The sequence below is a fragment of the Juglans regia genome, chromosome 15 (assembly GCF_001411555.2).
Source record: "Juglans regia cultivar Chandler chromosome 15, Walnut 2.0, whole genome shotgun sequence".
In the NCBI taxonomy this organism is placed as follows: domain Eukaryota; kingdom Viridiplantae; phylum Streptophyta; class Magnoliopsida; order Fagales; family Juglandaceae; genus Juglans; species Juglans regia.
In genome coordinates this window covers 8,191,947-8,212,630 of record NC_049915.1, presented here as the reverse complement: position 1 = coordinate 8,212,630, position 20,684 = coordinate 8,191,947, and the positions used below count along the sequence as shown (strand labels likewise).

The 20,684-nt window shown below is 31.2% G+C and overlaps 1 protein-coding gene and 1 pseudogene across 1 annotated transcript; one reads left to right on the top strand and one right to left on the bottom strand.

Moving 5' to 3' along the window:
• The first annotated feature begins 3,302 nt into the window (after positions 1–3,302).
• Positions 3,303–5,622, top strand: LOC108991638 (protein RADIALIS-like 4). Its single transcript, XM_018965968.1, has 3 exons — positions 3,303–3,598; positions 4,474–4,489; positions 5,569–5,622. Exons 1-3 carry the CDS (start codon positions 3,303–3,305, stop codon positions 5,620–5,622), a joined length of 366 nt encoding a protein of 121 aa, XP_018821513.1.
• Positions 5,623–9,216: 3,594 nt separating this feature from the next.
• Positions 9,217–19,607, bottom strand: LOC108991637 (annotated as a pseudogene).
• Between the last annotated feature and the right edge of the window lie 1,077 nt (positions 19,608–20,684).

Below are 20,684 nucleotides of genomic sequence, written 5' to 3'. Positions count from 1 at the left end.
TGCATTTTTGTCTTCTTATTGCCGGGATTTCGATCCAGTTCTTGGGAGTATCTCAATCAAAGGATCTAACCAAGTGGTCATGATATGGAGAACGTCATCATATTCTTCTACTTTGGGATCTATCCATAAAGACTAAAAATCACTAGGAGAATATATATATATATATATATATATATATATATATATATATATATCTAATGATCTTAATTAGCTAGGTTTTTGGCTTGATTTTCCAAGAGTTTGATATGTTCACAGCAAATACAGGTCCTGAATTTATCAAAACAAAAACTCAAGTTTATTAATTTAATATGTCATCTGGATAGTAAGTTGATATGAGATGAGTTGAGATGAAAATTAAAAATATCATTTTTAATATTATTATTTTTTTGAGATTTAAAAAAAGTCGAATTGTTTATTATATAAGGCGTGAAAATTTGAAACTTTACAAATTATTATTCAATTCTAAATCTCGAAATGAATCATTGTGGATAGACTGAGTACTATTAAAAAACTATGACATAAATATAGCTAATGCACATCCTCAAATCAGTTTAAAGATGGTCAGGGTTACCCGGACTTATAAAAAAAACTGCGTTAAAAGCACGTCGTTTTATTTATAAGATAAATGTTTTCTGAAATGTAAAATCCGGTTCGGAAACATTCGAATAGAGACGGATACGAAATCATCAGGTATTTTGGATTTGGGTACGTACTGTTAGCTAGCTTGCTAGGCTGCCACAAAAAAAATAAAATAAAAAAATGTTGTAGAGCAAAATACCTGTTGACTCATCTGAATTGGCTATGATATATACGACCACTTCCGCAATACGTCTCAGCAGCTGAGCATGACATCATGATCATCCGAGCCGAACGATAAAAACACCATTTCCAAGCCCCATAAAACACCAAATAAAAAGATAATATATATATATATATATATGTATTTATAAAGAAAGACTTCCACCAATAATGATGCAGATCAGCTTACGCATAAAGAACTACAGAATATCATTTCGTCTCGATCCCTGTACTAGTGAGACTGAAGTACAGCCATTTTGGAATAAGTGAAACTCCAAAGCTATTGAAGCTTTCATGAATACACCAATATTGATCATCTCTGCCAAGCAAGATTATCCGGCCTTCATGCACGGGTACATCACCCTGCACTATATGCTCCACCATATATATTTTATAAACTTTCGGTTTTTCATCCCTCAAGTGAAAAGAAAAAAATATGAAGTGATAGTCAATTGGTTCCATAATCATAGTAAAACTATAGAGACACATGACTCAGGGAGATCGATCTACCTATAGAGATCCAAAGAAACCCCAAATCGTCGGGATGGAGGAGCTGATCCTTCCCTCAGCCTCCAACGCCTATTTTTTCTATTTTTCTTCTTTTTTTTTTTCCTACTCAAATTTTCCTCAAGTCTTAACTAGAGGCTAGATCTATGGTATCCTTTAATCATAGTACTTAACAGAAATGGCTGTTAATGTCGAAAAAATTGCACAACAAGTTGAAAGGGGAGAAATAGTAATTTCCAACCCGCTAAGATGATTCGGGTCTCGATCGGTATGATCTGGAGTCCCTAGCAGTGGTCCAGTGCGGTATTTGCGGCGTGTCAGCGTGTACATCTATGGCGGTAAAAGGAAAATAAGTGTAGAGAAAGTAAAGAGAAATGAATATATAGATTTATGTGGTTCAACATATTGTCTACGCCCACAGGGCGTTTAGGGAGGTGAAATCTACTATAATATGTTTATTTTACAGTTTCTCATAATCTCTCATTTTTCATTGTACAATGGAAGTCGGAGATTTATTTGTTAGAAAAAGATGTTCTTGCTGGAACTCTCTTCACCAGGTTGAAGCAGCCCTTGAAGAAGTAGTCGAAGTCCCATTTTATCTAATCCTTCTTTCCGCGTGCCTCCCTTCTGTGGTCAGGCGTGGCCACCCTTCCCTTTGCTTGTCTGACCACCTCTCAATTTCTCACTTTTTCTTGACACAGTCCATCTTTTCCTCCTACAACACTCATCTCCTTGTCCCCTCCTTGTCTCACATTCTTCTCTCTTCCTTTGTCTTCTAGAGGTGGTCATTTAGTGGGCTGAGCTTGGTCTGCTTGGGATTGTGATACTTTGTCCCTTACAATGCAGGCATTATTCATTATCATTCTAACTATTAATTTTTTAGTATTAAAACATGATAAAAGGATCATAGCTAAACAATAATTTATACGATAAGAGGGTCTAAATTGATCCACAGGACACACTGCAAAATCTCAATATAATCATTTGGCAAGGAAAAAAAAAAAACAAAATCAATATAATCACTCCTTCAAAAGTTCCAATATCTTGAAACCCAAATAACTATACTTTTTTTTTTCCTAGTTTCATGCCAATTATAAGTGTGAAACCCAAAATCACTCATGGACGTACCAGTGCATGATCAGTGCTTTAGGGTATTAAGATTAATATTATATATAGCTGAATAATCATATGCTCTTTAATATATAGTGGGACAATATTATTACAAGTAGCCTGAATGAGGGAAGAAAATCACATGAGGATCCCACCAAAAAGGCATTTTTTGTCGGCTGAGCCTCAAAGGAAAGCAAGAAAAAAGGGATGGGAATGTTGATCAGTAGAATTAAGAATTTGGGATCTAATCCCCACCAGGGTGTAACTTGACAATATATTATATAGAAAAATCACATTCTCAAGTTGATGTATAGAGTATATTGAGTAAAATGTTTATATAGAATAATTTGATTGAAAGATATTTTAAAATTTGAATATTACAAATCATATATTACAATTTAAGTGATATATATGGATAGTATACTCTATACACTAGCTTGAAAATATAATAACTCTATCATATATTAAGAAAAAGGGAGAAAAAACGTGATTACAAATCAACTTGTTTTGGATATGGAAAATTTGAAACTATTTTCATCAGATGTGGTCTTTCTGTTTCAAATTAGTGTTTGGAAGATTTTTTTATTTTTTATTTTGTCCTTCTTAGCTTTGCTTAGAAGGTGAATCACTTCTTGTCATACCCTTAAACAATTCCCAACTTGCAGTACTATCCCACCACCACCCTCCTTTCAGCCAGTTTATAAGGAACAAGCATTGCAGTCTCTTCCCCACAAACCATCATCCCTTGACTGAGGCTGCTTCTGCGCTTCACTTTCTCTACAACTTTTCCCTCACTTTCCTTCAGGGCTAGCTGATCTTTCTATTTTCTGTAATATTACTTACTGATCTTTTGAGCTAAATTCCCATTTAGAGTTTCAAGCACATATATGGCATCAAGCCTTTTCAGTTCTTCAAGTGGTTCTAACTCCTCATGGACACCAAAACAAAACAAGCAATTCGAGCAGGCTCTGGCTTTGTACGACAAGGACACCCCAGACCGCTGGCAAAATGTTGCAAAGGCTGTGGGTGGGAAATCTGCAGAGGAAGTTCGAAGGCATTACGAGGTTCTTGTCCAGGACGTGATGAACATAGAATCTGGCCATGTCCCCCTGCCCAATTACAAAACCAGCACTGCAAATACTGGGAGCAATGGTAGACTAGGATTTGGAGACGAGCAGATCAGGTACTAACGCACTGCTATACTTATAATCTTACACGTACATGGAATGTTACTTTTCATTTTAGATTTTATATATCATCTTCAATTACATGATCGGTTAATATAATAAAATGACTTGGTGTATTTATATTTAAATGGATAACTGTTTGAAATGCATCCTATCAACAAATTCGTGATACGTCCATGTAGCTAAATTTAAAATAGCTACAATAAGATTTTACAAAAGAAAAATCACAATCCGCCGTGCTTATCTTCACGTAATACGTTAAATTTATTTTTATAAAATTTATTTGTACCTAAAACATTTCTCTAGAGTTTAGGATCGATATGATCTACCAAAATCCGTTAAGTACAGCGCGCAGGCGTCCAGCACACATGATCATACAATGTTTTTATACGTACATGCATGCATCATCACTGTATTGGTTTTAGCCACTTTTAGAGACTTCTCACTACTGTAGAATACAAATTAATTAAGCTAGCTATTTCCTCGAACGGAACATTGATGTCTCATATAAAATAACCTTATCAATTCTTCATTAATTTGCATGTTGGAACCTCGAGAGCTTGTGACTATCACACGTTCCCCCATATATAACACGTCATGACCCACAAAACCTAGCTTTCCTTTCCTGGTAGTTAATTGTTCAATCCGAACACCGACCCTAGCTGCTGCCTGCCTGCCTGCAATTTATTATATTTTAATATTTCTTGCTATTTTCGATCCCAGATTTTTATTATTATTATGGTTTATCCTATACTATATACTTACTGCGAAAATAAAAGTAGTCCCGCCCACATGAAATCTAATCCAAGTTGCTTTAGATGGCATGCACATGCAACAGATAAACTGTTTTAAAATTAGGTATGATCTGCAGGATCATTCTGTGGCGTGTAAGCACGTTGTTTTCTATCGGATTTCACATTCCTACCATCAAAACCCTTTTCACTAATCCCCAGACTTGCAGAAGACACTGGATTCTTGAATCTAGCTCAGACTTTTGGCAGCATTGGAGAGGAGAGAGAGAGAGAGAGAGAGAGAGACCCCTTCAAGCATAGAATGTGCTCCAAACGAATAGTGACTATTTAGTTTGAATTATGCTAGCTACTAGTGCATGCGTAGCATACTCGTATTTATATTCATATAGAATCAAGGTATCCATAGTTCTTTATGTAAGCTGACATAGAAGGTTTCCATATTAGAGTTGTGTTTAGTGTGTCAATGAATAGGTTTGGAAAAAAAAATTCTTCTCATCAGCTACTATATTCTCACCGAAAAATTCTAAACATAAGCCCCACACCCTACACACCCACTTAAAAACATGTAATTTTATTTTTTTATCCTCATATTTCATATTGAATCAATACGAAATATGAGGATAAAAAAGTAAAATCACATGTTTTTAAGTGGGTGTGTAGGGTGTGAGGCTTCTGTATAGCACAACTCATTTTCACCACCCTACACTTCACACTCCACATCCTATGAAAAACTATAGGTGTGAGGTGTGAGAGTGAATAGTAACTGGTGCATAGCATTCCTCGGTTTGAAAATACACAGGACTCATTTAGTTTAGGCATTTCTATATATAGAGGCTGCCAAGAAAAAACTGTTGCTATTTTTGTCTTAAAATACTTTATCATTTTCAATAATATTTGTTGATGCGGTACTGCAACTTTAATGGTTATAAATTTAGAATTAAGTTGATCTTATATATCTGACGATCATCATCGACCCCATGTGAGAGAAATGGAGAAATCTGAAGTTATAAGCTTACAAAATGATCTATTACGTACTGCCTCAGTACTTATTGTGTCACTCTCTCATTTAAAATTTTCAAATTTAGACATGAAGTTGAAAAACCATTTTTCATAAATTTATAATATATATTGTAAGTACAAATGCTTTTGATTGTATGAGTTAATTAATGCTGATTTTTTGTCCGTTATTTTGTTATTGTTTTTCCCATCTGCAGGCCGCTCATGAAGAATCTAAGGCTATAATGAAACCGAAGCATGAGCGCCATTGAGCAGTCATGTGGTCATTCCAAGTAATAAAAGTGAAAAATGTAGTATTTACGTCAGAAAAAGTAAATCCTTGGCACTGGTAATATGCCTCTAGAGTCTAGATAGCCCTGTAAAACCATGCACTCCAACAAATGCTTCATATAAAAGGGCTTAAAAAGAAAGGAACTTTTATGTTGTCATCAATAAAGTCGAAATTATCTTAATGGATTATGTGCATGATTTGAATTAAAGTTTGTCTTTGTCTTTGTCTTTGCTGTATTCCTGATCCGATGCTTCTTCTATAATATCCAATTTGCAAGCAGCATAGGAAAGTACTGAAATAACTGAAATATATAATATTCCAATTCAGATCCTCTTCAATTACTAACAAATATAATTAATATAAATACAAGATTAAATATTCATGTGTGCTTTATATTTTTTGAAAACTTGTAGGACCTCTATGACATATATATGAATATATCTACTATATATATAAGTGCGAATAAGCAGGCAGGAGTTGTCTCATTTCTTTCTGATTTTGCCCTCCATTATCTATTCATTTTCCTTCCTGCTCTGTCTTGATTTCTCCTAGGGTCTGGATTCCGCTTCGGCCAATTTCTATTCCAGTTATCTTCTTTTTTTATCACTGCCTGCACTGACTGGATTTAAGTATAAAATCAAGTCTTCTTGCCGCTTCCTTTAAAAGCCTCAAACTTATCAAATTCTGATTTCTTTTTGTTTTCCACCGCTTCCACAGCTCTTATCGGATTCTATTTTTAATTTTTTTTCACCGCTTGCGGCTTATTATAAAAGTGAATGTCATCTTTCAATTTCCCGAAATTTTGTTCTCTGCTTGTCAATCTCGACATCGCTAGGTATGTTTTCTTCTAATTCTTCTTGCCAGTTAAATATTTTTTTTTATTTTTTATTAGGTAATTAATTTCTTTAGACGCAGTGCTTCGATGTAAAAAAAAAAATACAAAAACTCCTACGGAATGTTGTTTTGAGACAATTCCAGAAAGGGAACGAAATGCAAACAAGAAGAAAGCGAAAAATAACACTTGAATTTATACAAAAGTAGAGTCGATCAACGTTTGTTGGAATTTGTGAAGATTAAAAAGATATATATATATATATATATATATATATATATATACTATCAATTATCGTAGGGAAAGAATAGAGCAGATGAAATTCACTCGGGAAGGCATGGGGGAAACCGAGGTTCGAGTCTTTTTATCAAACACTCGGTGTGTACTGCCGTTGCTCCCTCTTCCATCTTCGACTTCTATTTCGCAAGGTCCATATTACATCAGCACGTGCGAACTGCTAACATAAACAATATCTCAAAAAAAAAAAAAAAAACTTCAGATGTAAAAGAAAATTATACTGAAAATCAAAGGAGGAAGAAAATTGTATAATTTATTTACTTGTTTTAAAAAAATAGATAACAAACAAAATAATAGAAAAAGAGAATCAAACAGTTGAATAAGAACTTTGAACTTAGTAAAAAAATTAAAAAAGAATTTTGGAATATATAATGAATGTGTGCATCTAAAAAAATTGTTAATACGAGGAAAAAAAACCAACATACAGAAAGAAAAAATGTTTGCCAATTTTTCCAGATCTAAAGAATAAACCTTAGGATCTGCGAGGACACGCAACAAAAAATATTTATCAAAATCTGAATATACAGAACGAAGAATAAGAGAATAAAAAATCCTCCATATCTGAAAAGTAAACCTTCAGATTTGTAAGGATTTGCAAAAAAGAATTCGAACAAATCAAGAAACACAGAGAGAGAGAGATTAAAGAGATGGAGAAGTAGAGAAAGAAAGGAGGTGAAGAAGAATCAAGAATGTACGTGGGGCTTATGGCAGAGAACATTTGTCAGGAAAAAAAAATTCCAACTCAATAAAGAAATAAACAAAAACATCGGAATATATAATGAATGCGTACATCTAGGAAAATCCTTAATACGAGGACAAAAAAAAATATACAGAAAGAAAAAAAATTACAACTTCTACAAATCTGAAGAATAAACCTTCGGATCTGTAAGGACTCGTAAAAAAGGAATTTATCGAAAAAAGGAGAACAAAGTCTTAATATACAGAAACAAGAACTAGAAAATAAAAGGAAACCTTCAAATATGATAAATAAACCTTCAGATTTGTGAGGATTCGCAAAAAAATCAAGTAAATCAAGAAACACACAAAGAAACAGAGATTAAAGAGATGGAGAGGCAGAGAAATAGAGAGGAGGTGAAGAAAACTCTGGACCGCTGGGATTATAACACAAAACATTTTGTGAGAAAATAAAATAAAAATCTCAACTCAGCAACAAAATAAAATAAAATAAATATCTAAATATATAATACATGTGTAGATCTAAAAAAACTCCTAATACGAGGACAGAAAACCAATATGCAGGAAAAAGAATCACAATTTTTCCAGATCGGAAGAATAAGCCTTCGGGAGAAAAAACAAACAAAAGAGAAAAATCACAGAAATAAAATAATTTTAAAAAATTACAAATCAACGAAAAAGTTGAAAAAAACATGCAGATGGAACAAAGAGCTTCAGAGAGAGAGAGAGAGATGAAAGAGATAAAGAAGTGAGATGGTTGTTTGAAGTGTTATGGTGAGGGTAGGAGACATAGAGGAGAGAAAACAAAAAGGATAGAGAAGGGGAAGAAGACTCTCGAAGATGAATGTTAGGAGAGAGAGAGTTCTGAGAGAATAATAGGGTGTCGGTGTCGAGAATGAAAGAAATAGAGTAGAAAAAAAGGGTTTTTTTTTTTCCTTTAAATGGTGGGTCCCTCCATATGCCCCTGACTTAAATATCCACGAATTGCAACTGGGAGTAATTGTTGTAAAAAAAAATGACAATCATGACTTTTCATTCCTGATATCCGACGATTAGCAACGTTCACACACCAAGAAATATTTGAAGCATAACCATCGGGGAACTTCACAGATTCTATCCAAGCACAAAAACTTTTTCTCTCATCACTTGACAATGTGAAGGGTGCACATGGCATTAGATAAGAACCGACATCTTCTTTTAAGTGTAGTTCCTTCCTAAGACCCATTTGATGCAAATTTTTTCGTGCTTTGATTGTGTCCTTTGTCTTTCCCTCTATATTCATCAATGTTCCTAGGACATTATCACAAATATTCTTCTCAACATGCATGACGTCCAAGTTGTATCTTAATTTCAGTGTTGACCAATATGGTAACTCAAAGAATATGCTTTTTTTTGTCTAATTCAACTCCTCTACTGCACGTTTTCTCTTATTTATTTTTCCAAATTGCATATCTCTGACATTTATAAGCTGTTCTAACACATCATTGCCAAACAGTTCATGAGGTGCCAATCTATGCTCTTCTTTACCATTAAAAATAGCTTTTTTTTTTCTTTTTTTTTTCTGCCAAATATGCCCTGTTGCAAAAAGCGACGATGAGCCATATAATAATGCTTCTGCCCATATTTCAACCACATAAATTCTGTCTGCTCATTACACACTGGACACGCTAATTTTCCTTTAGTGCTCCATCCGGAGAGGTTTGCATATGCGGGAAAATCATTTATTGTCCATAATAATGTTGCATGTAATCAAAAGGTTTGTGATACTGATGCATCAAATGTATCTACACCTTCTTCCCACAACTGCTTCAATTCATCAATCAATAGTCTCAAATACATATCAATTTCATTTCCAGGTGCCCTAGGCCCAGGAATAAGTAAGGTCATCATGAAGTACGGATCTTTCATACACTTCCAAGGAGGTAGGTTATACGGCATAAGTAGTACCGGCCACATGCTGTAAAATGTAATCATGTTACTAAATGGATTAAAACCATCTGTTGCCAATCCAAGTCGAACGTTGCGAGATTCTTGAGTAAACTATTGATGCGATTTAACAAATTCTTTCCAGACCACAGAGTCGGTTGGGTGTCTCAAATTATTCAAATCTTGAACTCGTTTTTCTCTATGTCATCTCATATCCTCAGCTGTAATTTTTGACATAAATAACCTTTGCAATCTTGGCTTCAATGGAAAATACCGCAACACCTTATGAGAAATTTTCTTATCTTTTTTTTCATTGTCAACCCATCTTGGCTCTTTGCATATAGGACACTTTTGACTACTAGCATGCTCTTTCCAAAAAAGTACAGAATTATTTTTTTATACATTTATCTTATCATAATTAAAGTCCAAACCTCGCCTCAATTGTTTTGCCTCATAGTATGACTTAGGCAACGTCTCTCCATCTAGAAGTGCTTTTCTCAACAGGTCGATCAACATGTCAAATGACTTATTACTCCAATTATTAATTGTCTTCAAATGGAGCAACCTTATAATAAAAGTCAATTTTGAAAACTTCACACAGCCTGGATAAAGTTGACGTTGAGAATCTTCTCACAACTGTTCAAAATTTATATTTCCTAATTCTGGCAATGCAGGACCTTGGCTAGTGGAAGACTCTTCTACATTAGTATCCATAAATGTTCCCATGTAAATATCATCTAACATTTCTTCAACATCGTCAACATTTTCTGTCCAGTCATTTTCATCACCATTGTCATGAACTTGATTTTCATTCCATGTTTTATCTTCACCATGAAATATCCATTGCGTGTAATTCTTATCAATTCCTTTAATGAAAAGATGATCTTCCACTATATTTATAGTCCTATAATATCCATTCTTACACTTGACACATGGACACTTGATCCTACCCAGTTTGTCTGCATGACCACGTGCAATACCAATAAATTGATTCACCCCTTCTACATATGTTGTAGAAAATCTATTAATAAGATGCATCCAGCTCTTGTCCATTTTATTGTACCTATAAAAATTTAACAAACAAATCGAGTTCAACTAAAACTAAAACCATAATTGAAAACTAAAACAAATGGATTTGGATATATAGTTAAGATAAGATCAGATGTTTTATTAAAAATTAAATATAATTTTATTAAATATAATTTTATAGTATTATTTTTATTTTAAAATTTTAAAAAATTAAATTATTTATTATATTTTTATATCTATTCTATGATTGAAAGCGTCTATAAACATTGATGAACAATAACTTTTATTCATCTATTTTCCTTTTTTTTATTACGATTTTGTCTCTTTCAGATACTGCTGAAATGAAATTAAGAAATAACAATGATGGGACTAATAAATAAATGGAGGAGAGACAATTGATATGAAAGAAAAGATTAGTGCAGTTGGGTTTATTGGTTTTATTGTTTTTTTTTGTTTACTGTAAAAGAGCTGGGTTATTATCACGGAAAATAATTTATAAATAATATTTTTTTATAATAATTTACATAATTATATTTTAAATAAAGATTATTTTTATAAAATATTTTATAAAAATAATATTATTTTATAAAAATAATATTATTTTATAAAAATATCTTTATTTTATTTTATTTTACTAATTTTATCTCTTTCAAGCACTGAAATGAAATTATAAAATAATAGCGATGAGACTAACAGATAGAGGAGAGAAAGCTGAATTGATATGAAAAAAAGTCTGGTACAATTGGTGTTTTCTGACTTATTGCTTTTATTGTTTTCTTTTTTTATCGCTTTGTTGGGAGCCTAAAACACTAAAAGAAAAATCATAAAAAATATAATATTTTATTTTTGTCAAAATTCTAAATCACAAGAAAAATATTATTGAACTCATATCAATAACTCTATTTTTCAATTAATATGAAGCAAGCACAATAGATCGTTGAAAACATAAATAACTCCAAAAAATTCAATCTCATAAATAATACTACTATATCATCATTAATAAGATTTCATTCTCAAAATTAGTGGAAAACTTAACTAGACATATTTAAAAGAAATATAAAAAAATAAAAATTACATACCAGAAAATATAAACATAGATGTAGAACCTTTCTTTCTTTAATCCTTAATTCGCCTGTGTAACTAGCCTTATTTATTTTTTCCAAATCTCGTTCGACGTGTAGATATAAGTGTCCCGGTTTCAAGTTTCAACAAGATACATATTCCATTTCAAAATTTAAAAAATAAGAAGATATTTTTAGTTATTAAAATTTGAAAGTCCCTTGGTGGGTAGCGTGAATTAAGGAATTGAAATAAATCAAATACTAAAAACATCAAGTAAAATAAAAGAGCATTGATGTAAAATATATATGTATATATATATATATATATATATATTTATATAAGAGCACGAAACATAGGAAAAAGAATATTTAATTTCAATTTTTTTTAAAAAAAAAGAATATTTGCAATTTGAGGTGATGTGAGATCATGGAAAATTTGAAATTTTTGGTTAAAAATAATACAATACATAAAATAAAATAACATAATTTTAAAAATATCATTCAATATGTTCAATATCAGGGACAAATTTAAATTTTTTCTCATTGAAGATAAACCTTTAGTTACGAGTTTTATATCTTCGCTAAAATATTACCTTTTGCGAAAATAAATTGAGTCATAAAAGGTTCATTATTAGACTAAAACTGACAAAAAATTATAGTTCCATTAAAACTTGTTATTTATGACAAAATGAAACTAGTTGACAATACTCTACTACAACAAGATTATTAGCGACGATTATAGTCATTGCTAGTTCTATAATTGTCGTCACAATTACTTTCTCATCTGGTGGAAAATTTTCCCGCTTATGTATTTGAGACCAATATAAATAACGATATAAGTTTGGTTGTCAAAAGTAATATTAGTGATGAATTTTAAAGTTTTATTCCATTTATCTACGATTTTTATATCGTCACTAAAATATTTTCTTTTGCAAATATAAATTAGGTCGTAAAAAGTCGATTATTAGATTAAAATTGACAAAAAATTACAGTTTCACTAAAACTTATTATTTATGACAAAATAAAATTAGTTAGCAATACTCTACAACAACAAGATTATTAACGACGATTATAGTCATTTATAGTTCTATAATTGTCGTCACAATTACTTTCTTATTTGGTGGGAAATTTTCCCGTTTATATATTTGTGACCAATATAAATGATGGTATAATTTTAGTTGTTAAAAGTAATATTAGCGACGAATGTTAAAATTTTTTTCGATAAAGATAAACATTTAGCTACAATTTTTATATCATCGCAAAATATTTTCTTTTGCGAAGATAAATTAGGTCGTAAAAAGTAGATTATTAGATTAAAATTGACAAAACATTACAGTTTCACTAAAACTTATTATATATGACAAAATGAAATTAGTTGACAATACTCTACTATAACAAGATTATTAACGATGATTATAGTCATTGCTTGTTCTATAATTGTCGTAACAATTACTTTCTTATTTGGTGAGAAATTTTCTTGCTTATATATTTGTGACCAATATAAATGACGGTATAATTTTGATTGTTAAAAGTAATATTAGCGACGAATGTTAAAATTTTCTTCGCTAAAGATAAACATTTAGCTACGATTTTTTTATCGTCACTAAAATATTATCTTTTGTGAAGATAAATTAGGTCGTAAAAAGTCGATTATTCGATTAAAACTTAAAAAAATTACATTTTTATTAAAACTTATTATTTATGACAAAATAAAACTAGTTGGCAATACTCTACTACAACAAGATTATTAACGACGATTATAGTCATTGCTAGTTTTATAATTGTCATCACAATTACTTTCTTATTTAGTAGAAAATTTTTCCGCTTATATATTTATAACCAATATAAATGACGGTATAATTTTGGTTGTCAAAAGTAATATTAGCGACGAATTTAAAATTTTCTTCGCTATAGATGAATATTTAGCTACGATTTTTATATCGTCGCTAAAACTTTCATCGATAAAAGTGATTTTTCTTGTAGTGTATAAACATGTAAATTAAATACATTGCACAAAGTGACAAAAGTATGCGCAAACAAGCATATTTTTCCAAGTTTATCAAGTTGAAATAAATTAATCAAATCTAATGGCTTCACACAGCAAGGCAAAAAATCTTGCCCGAAAAGTTTTTTTCTTTCTATCCTACGTTTCTCAATAACCAAACAAAGCTCTGAATAAACAAACGAAAAAAAATCTGATTTCCCCACCATTCTGTCCCTTCTATATTAAAGCTAGCCAGTGAGGAAAAAGTTCTGCTAAATTAAGAACATACCTGCATTACTATTTAGAGGGCGATTATATCATTAGACTCACACCGTGGTTGTCGCCGGCAAAATTAGATCCTTGCCGTTGGCGCGCTTAAAGGCAAAGAAAACGATTGGGAAAGGAGCGAGAGCGACAGGTGTGATCAATTAGTGTGAGAAAGAGGAGACTTGTTTGGTTGCACAGTTAAGTCATTAATATCCAAGTTTAAAGAAATTCTCGATCTCACTTGTTCGTTTGGTTGCGGGAATTACCCCTAATGATATCAAATTGGATCAAATTCAATTTCAGAGTTCCACAAATCTTATTTATAAGTTTTATTTTTTATACATTTTATGTGAAAGTCTTTTACAACTAATGATTATTTTTTGAATTTTTAAAAAGATAAGATAACTATGTTCATAATATAAAGCATATTGTTTGAATCCTAGTAAATATAACATTTATACATTTCTAATAAATTATATAAAAAATATTTATAAAAATTTTGTATGTTGAAATTGAAATTTATTGAAAAGTTTATAAGATATAATATAAACAATTTTTCTTTGTCAAAATTAGTAACTCGTGATCAAGCTCAAACTTATTAAAAAAATAATGAACAGTTCCAAATATAAATTTATATATTTTGGCTCGAACTTGACTTATATACACCCATAAATTTAGAAATTTCAGAATTTTGGGACGAGTAATAAAATAGTTTGAGTTAAAATGTTTTATTAAGTTTTGAGAAATGAGAAAGAAAAAATTGAATAAAAATATTATAAAGTTAAAAATATGTTTGTATATAAATTTTTAATATTATTTTTGTTTTAAAATTTAAAAAAATTGTATTGTTTTTGTATTGTTTAAAAGTTTGAGAAAGTTGTATTGAATTTTTTGTTTGGATAATGATTAGGTAATGATTAGATGAAAAAGTTGAGAATTAGAAATTAAATTAATATTTTATATTTAAGAAAATATTATGAATTTTTTTAAAACAATATACAACAATATAAGTATCTAGCAAGACCTTAATGTTCGATGAAATATGTTCCAGAGTCAATATTCTAATGGATAGAAAAGTAGTGGCCAACCCACGGCACCAAAAACAAAATGGACTACTTTGTCTGCATGGTGTTGGGCTAACATTCCTAATCATCTAGAGTAAACTCAGATGTACCAATATTCCAAAGCTTTAAATCCACATGTATTTATTATTTTATTAATTATCGATTTTTAATTAATTTTTAATATTACATTATATGATTACAAGATAAATACAAATAATAATTTTTCAATCATTTGATGCTATGTAGCATGATGATTAATAAAAATCTTCGTTCCATACAGTGGAGGAACCATAAATATGTTGTAAGGGGGCCGAGCAAAGCTAGAATTATAATAAAATATTTTTTATTCTATTTTTGAGTTAAAATAATTTATAAGATCAAAATAATTTTGTAGAGGATGTTAGATAATTTTTTAGAGAGAAAACTAACACAATATGAGATAATATAATCCTATTAAATCATAAAAAGACTAATACATATTTTTTTTTTCAAACTTTGGGGGGGCCATGCCCCCCTACCCCTGTGTAGGTCCGCCACTGGTTCCATACATATGCCATTTAAATTGAATAAATTCACACTAATCTCGTTAGAACTATAATTGGCAGTAAATTTATGATTTCTAGTTGCATTTTACTTTCCTCTAGGGCTGTAAATGAACCAATCTGTTTGTTAGCCTGCTCGATATTCGTTCAGTTAAACTCGAATAAAACTCGACTCGTAAAAAAAAAACTCGACCGTGAAAGCAGATTCTCGCTCGATTAGTAAATGACACATACCAGACTAAACTCTACTCGACTCGACTAAGGCTTGTTAATGCTCAATCGTTTATGCCTGAGTCGACTCATTAGCTTAACTCGATTAAAGCTCATTCATATATTGATAGATATACGCATATGACTATGTATATATATAGCTAATATATATATGTATTAGCTAATAATAGAAGCATAACACTTTTATAATTAAATATACAATACGTAACCTAATTACTTATGCCTATATATTGAATATGTTTCATAGCTATATTTTATAATTTATACAATAATTAGTAGATAAATTTTAATAATTTCATATGCTAGTATGTGTGAACCATATATGAAATAGATATATGCTATCATATTATGTGTATATATTAATAATTTATGTAGGCATATAATATATTGTTGTTATAGATAAATATCAACTAGCTACATATTAGTTATTTATAAATGTTTAAAATCTTATAATTTAATATAGGTTTTATTTGTTAGTTGTACAAAAATATTATATTTTTTATTTATCTAATTTATTAATTATGAATTATTATTCCAAAAACTTAAAAAAAAACAACCTGAGCTGAGCTCGAGATCAAACTCGAGTTGGGAGTTTAGCTTACCGAATCGAGCTCGAACTTTTTTAGTCGAGTTGAGCTCGAAAAGCCAAAGATCAGCTTGGCTCGGGTCGAATACAACCCTACTTTCCTCACATATGATTGGCAGAACTTTTAAATGTGATTATGTATAGTAATAAGTTTATATGGATCAAGATTCTCTCAACTAATTGTTTAAATTTGAAGAAATGTATCCCCTTAAATTCCTATTTGAATTTGAGAATTTGAGAATCTCAAGTGAAAGAAAGATAAATATATTCTACATAATTTATTGCTACATATATGAGTATTTTAGACAACATTAAACAACAATAATTGCCGTAAGTTACACTTTATCTGCATAATTCTCTCACTTAAAGCCCCTCAAACTTGGGCATGAATTTTGTGAAGAGTAATAAAATGGTTTGAGTTAAGATGTTTTATTAAGTTTTGAGAAGTGAGAAAAAAAAGTTGAAAAAAAATATTATAAAGTTAAAAACTTCTTTGAATATAAATTTTTAATATTATTTTTGTTTTAAAAATTGAAAAAATTGTATTATTTTTGTGTTTTGTTTGGAAGTTTGAGAAAGTTATATTGAATTTTTTATTTAGATAATGATTAAGTAATGATTAGATGAAAAAGTTAAGAATTAGAAATTAAATTAATGTTTTATATTTAAGTGATATTTAAGAAAGAATTATGAAAGTTTTTGAAAATATACAACAATATAAGCATCCAGCAAGACCTTAATGTTTGATGAAATATGTTCTACAGTCAATGTTCAATTGGATAGAAAAGTAGTGGCCAACCCACGGCACCAAAAAACCAAAATGGACTTCTTTGTCTTCATGGTGTTGGGCTAACATTCCTAATCATCTAGAGTAAAACTCAGATGTACCAACATCCCAAAGCTTTAAACCCATTAGTATTTATTATTTTATTAATTATTCATTTTTTTAATTATCTTGTAATATTACATTTTATGATTACAAGATAAATATAAATAATAATTTTTAATCATTTGATGCTATGCAACAAGATGATTAATAACATTTTTGGTTCAATACATATGCCATTTAAATTGAATAGATTCACACTAACCTGGTCAGCACTAGTTGCATTTTACTTTCCTCTAAGACTGTAAATGAACTAATATGTTTGATAGCCCGCTCAATACTCACTCGATTAAAGTCGAATCAAACTCGACTCGTAAAAAAAAAAAACCTTGACCATGAAAGCAGATACCCGCTCGATTAGTAAATTACACATACCTGAATAAGCTTGACTCGACTGGACTGAGGCTCGTTAAGGTTTGTTAGTTTATGCCCAAGTCAACTCGTTAGCTCAACTCAATTAAAGCTCATTCAAATATTGATAAATATAGGCATACACCTATGTATATATATATATACATATATATATATATATATCTATTAGCTAACAACATAAGCATATTACTTTTATAATTAAATATATAATATGTAACCTAATTACTTATGTCTATATATTGAATATGCTTCATAGTTATATTTTATAATTTATGCAATAATTAGTAGATAAGATTTAATAATTTCATATATTAGTATGTGTGAACCATTATAAAATAGATATATACTATCATATTATGTGTAAATATTAATAATTTATGTAGGCATATAATATATTGTTATTATGGATAAATATCAACTAACTACATATTAGTTATTTATAATTGTTTAAAATCTTATAATTTAATATAGGTTCCACTAGTTAGTGGTACAAAAATATTAGATTTTTTATTTATCTAATTTATTAATTATTCAATCTTATTCAAAAAATTAAAAAAAAAATAAACAACTGAGTTGAGCTCGAGCTTGAACTCGAGTTGGGAGTTTAGCTTACCAACTCGAACTCGAACAAAGGTTAAATAAAAATCTTGAGTTCAAACTGTTTTAGTCGAGTCGAGCTCGACAAGCCAAAGATCGGCTTGGCTTGGCTTAGCTCGATTACAACCTTACTTTCCTCACATATGATTGGCAGAACTTTTAAATGTGATTATGTATGGTAATAAGTTTATATGGATCAAAATCCTCTCAACTACCTGTTTAAATTTGAAGAAATGCATAATTGTCGTAAGTTACACTTTATTTGCATAATTATCTCACTTAAAGCCTCTCAAATTTAGGCATGAATTTTGTTACCGATGTTTTTCTCACACTGGTCACAGGGCTCGATACTCCTGCATACGAGAAATGTGAGGGCTTGGGTGGTGGTGAGATACCTCCGATGCTTAAGTCAGTCTTCTAAACCTTAGAGGGAAGTTTTGTATCTAAGTATACCATCCTCTATACTGGGTACGATGTCGTCGACTTTATGTGGCGTGGCTCTGCTGCCGTTTAAGTGTGCAAAGTTGTGTCAGAGCGAATGTTGTCCAATCTCCCTCGCTGAACCTTTTCTCGCGCTAGCCCTAGGCCTCCTCCTTCTTCTTATCTCGATTGGTGGGCCAGTTATACTTTTGCTGCTATGCCTCTCGGGGGTAAGTCAGTTCTAGCCCAATGGCCCAACCCATGTTTATATTTGAAGAAAAATATCTCCTTAAATTCCTACTTGAATTTGAAGATCTCAATTGGAAGAGGGATAAATATATTCTACATCATTTATTGATGCATATATGAGTATTTTAGATAACATTAAACAACAATAATTGTCTTAAGTTACACCTTATTTGAATAATTCTCACACTTAAAGCCCCTCAAATTTAGGCATGAACTTAATTAGACCTTAGTACAGAAATTTTTGAGCTCTATTCCTATTATTAGGGTTGTGCATGTGACTCGATCACCTGTGGGATACGATGAGACCCACCCGACCCGACCCGAGTTTTATCGGGATATAATCTAAGCAGGTCTTGAACCCGACAAATAGCGGGTTTGTATTTTGGGTGTAACCCGTCCGAGGTTTTCGAGTATAAAAGTATACTTTGTTCTCATACCCTAGCCAATAGCCGCCCCTAAGGAATGTGCTCAGTAAAGTTGTTCTCCCACAACTGCAGCACCTCCATTGATGTGCCATTTTTGTAGGGGAAGGTTAGGTGGGCTTGAGAGAGAAGATTAAGAAATGCAAAGAAAAAAGTGTACATGAAAGCTTGGGGATGAAAGAGCATTAGTTAATGGAGTCTGCAAAGGCGGTCAATGAGGAGCAGTGTAAACCTACATTTAAGGTGAGCTTTATTAGATTTTTAATTTGTTCCAATTATTTCACAAAAAGAAAAGAAAAACCACGTAGTGTGCTAAAGCACCAGAAACCGAAAACGTGGAACCACCATTCTTCTTGTTGTGCTTTCTTGCATACCTCTGGTTTCTCAAAAAAATTGGATTTATCCCTTTCGTGGAAGTGTACCTGTGCTTTTATGGGTTCTTGATGCCATTCTTGTGGCCTTGTAGGATTGGTTGTGGGTTGTGTGGTTCTTTGATTTTGCCATTTCTCTTTATCTCTGTTGGCAGCTCTTTGATGATTAGGGTTTTTTTTTTTTTTTAATTTTTTATGGTTCTTTGGTGGTTGTGGGCTGTGTGCTTTCTGGGTTTTTTGAGTTTGCTATGCAGAGAAGTGAAGAGAAGCAAAAAAGGATGAGCTTTTTTGAGTTTTGGGTTTCATAGTCTATAGTTTTCTTATTGATGAGTTGGTGTTGGGAAGGTCGATGCTTGGAATGCCTCACCTTCTCTGCTCGAGATCTCCTTCGATCCAAGAGTCCAAAACCACTTCTCTCTCTTCCTCTCCCGTGGTATATGATTTTGTAATTTTTGTGAATAAGTCTTTTCTGGAAGTAAGGAAGGAAAAGTAAATGATGTTGTTTTTAAAGTCTGGGTCATATGGGTTCGACTCTATTTGATTTTCTTCGGGTTGGGTTGGCACCTTAAATGAGTCCATTCAGGTTGGGTCGAGCGCAAACCCAACTGTAACAAACTAGGTTGCAGGCCTACCTATTATTATTAGAGTAACACTAGAGTCATCGCTGGGAGCTCTCGCTAGTGTATTTTATTTATGTATTTATTTTTTGCTCTTTTTTTACAAACAGTTTTTAATGGTTTTAAATATTTTTAAAAACTACTAAAAATTCACAACATCATTAGAAAATACTTCCTTAATCACGAAAAAAAATATCCCTAGAAGGAGCCCCCAGTGGGAAGACTAGTATCATTCTTATTATTACTTGTGTGGATTTAATTATTTAAATACTTAATAAAAACTATAGAACCCACTTTATATTTCCATATTTTTCTTAATACTAAACTACTTGAACTTGTGAGATTTTTCTAATAAATAAACTTTAAAACCATCCTAACTCCATCACTTACATTACCAAACTCCAATAGCATTCACTGGCATGGATCCTATCATGTCTGTCGGTACCAATATCTGAGATTCCAATTTGCATGTTTAATCTTAGAAATTCACATTATGCAAAACATTAATCTTAAATAATGTGAATCCCATGTTAAGTGCTACACACACATGATGATAAAAAAGACAAAAACCGTACATATGCTTTGATCATGGC

Bases quoted from the DNA above. Each gene is read 5' to 3' on its own strand.
- LOC108991638 (XM_018965968.1), top strand. From the start codon at position 3,303: ATGGCATCAAGCCTTTTCAGTTCTTCAAGTGGTTCTAACTCCTCATGG.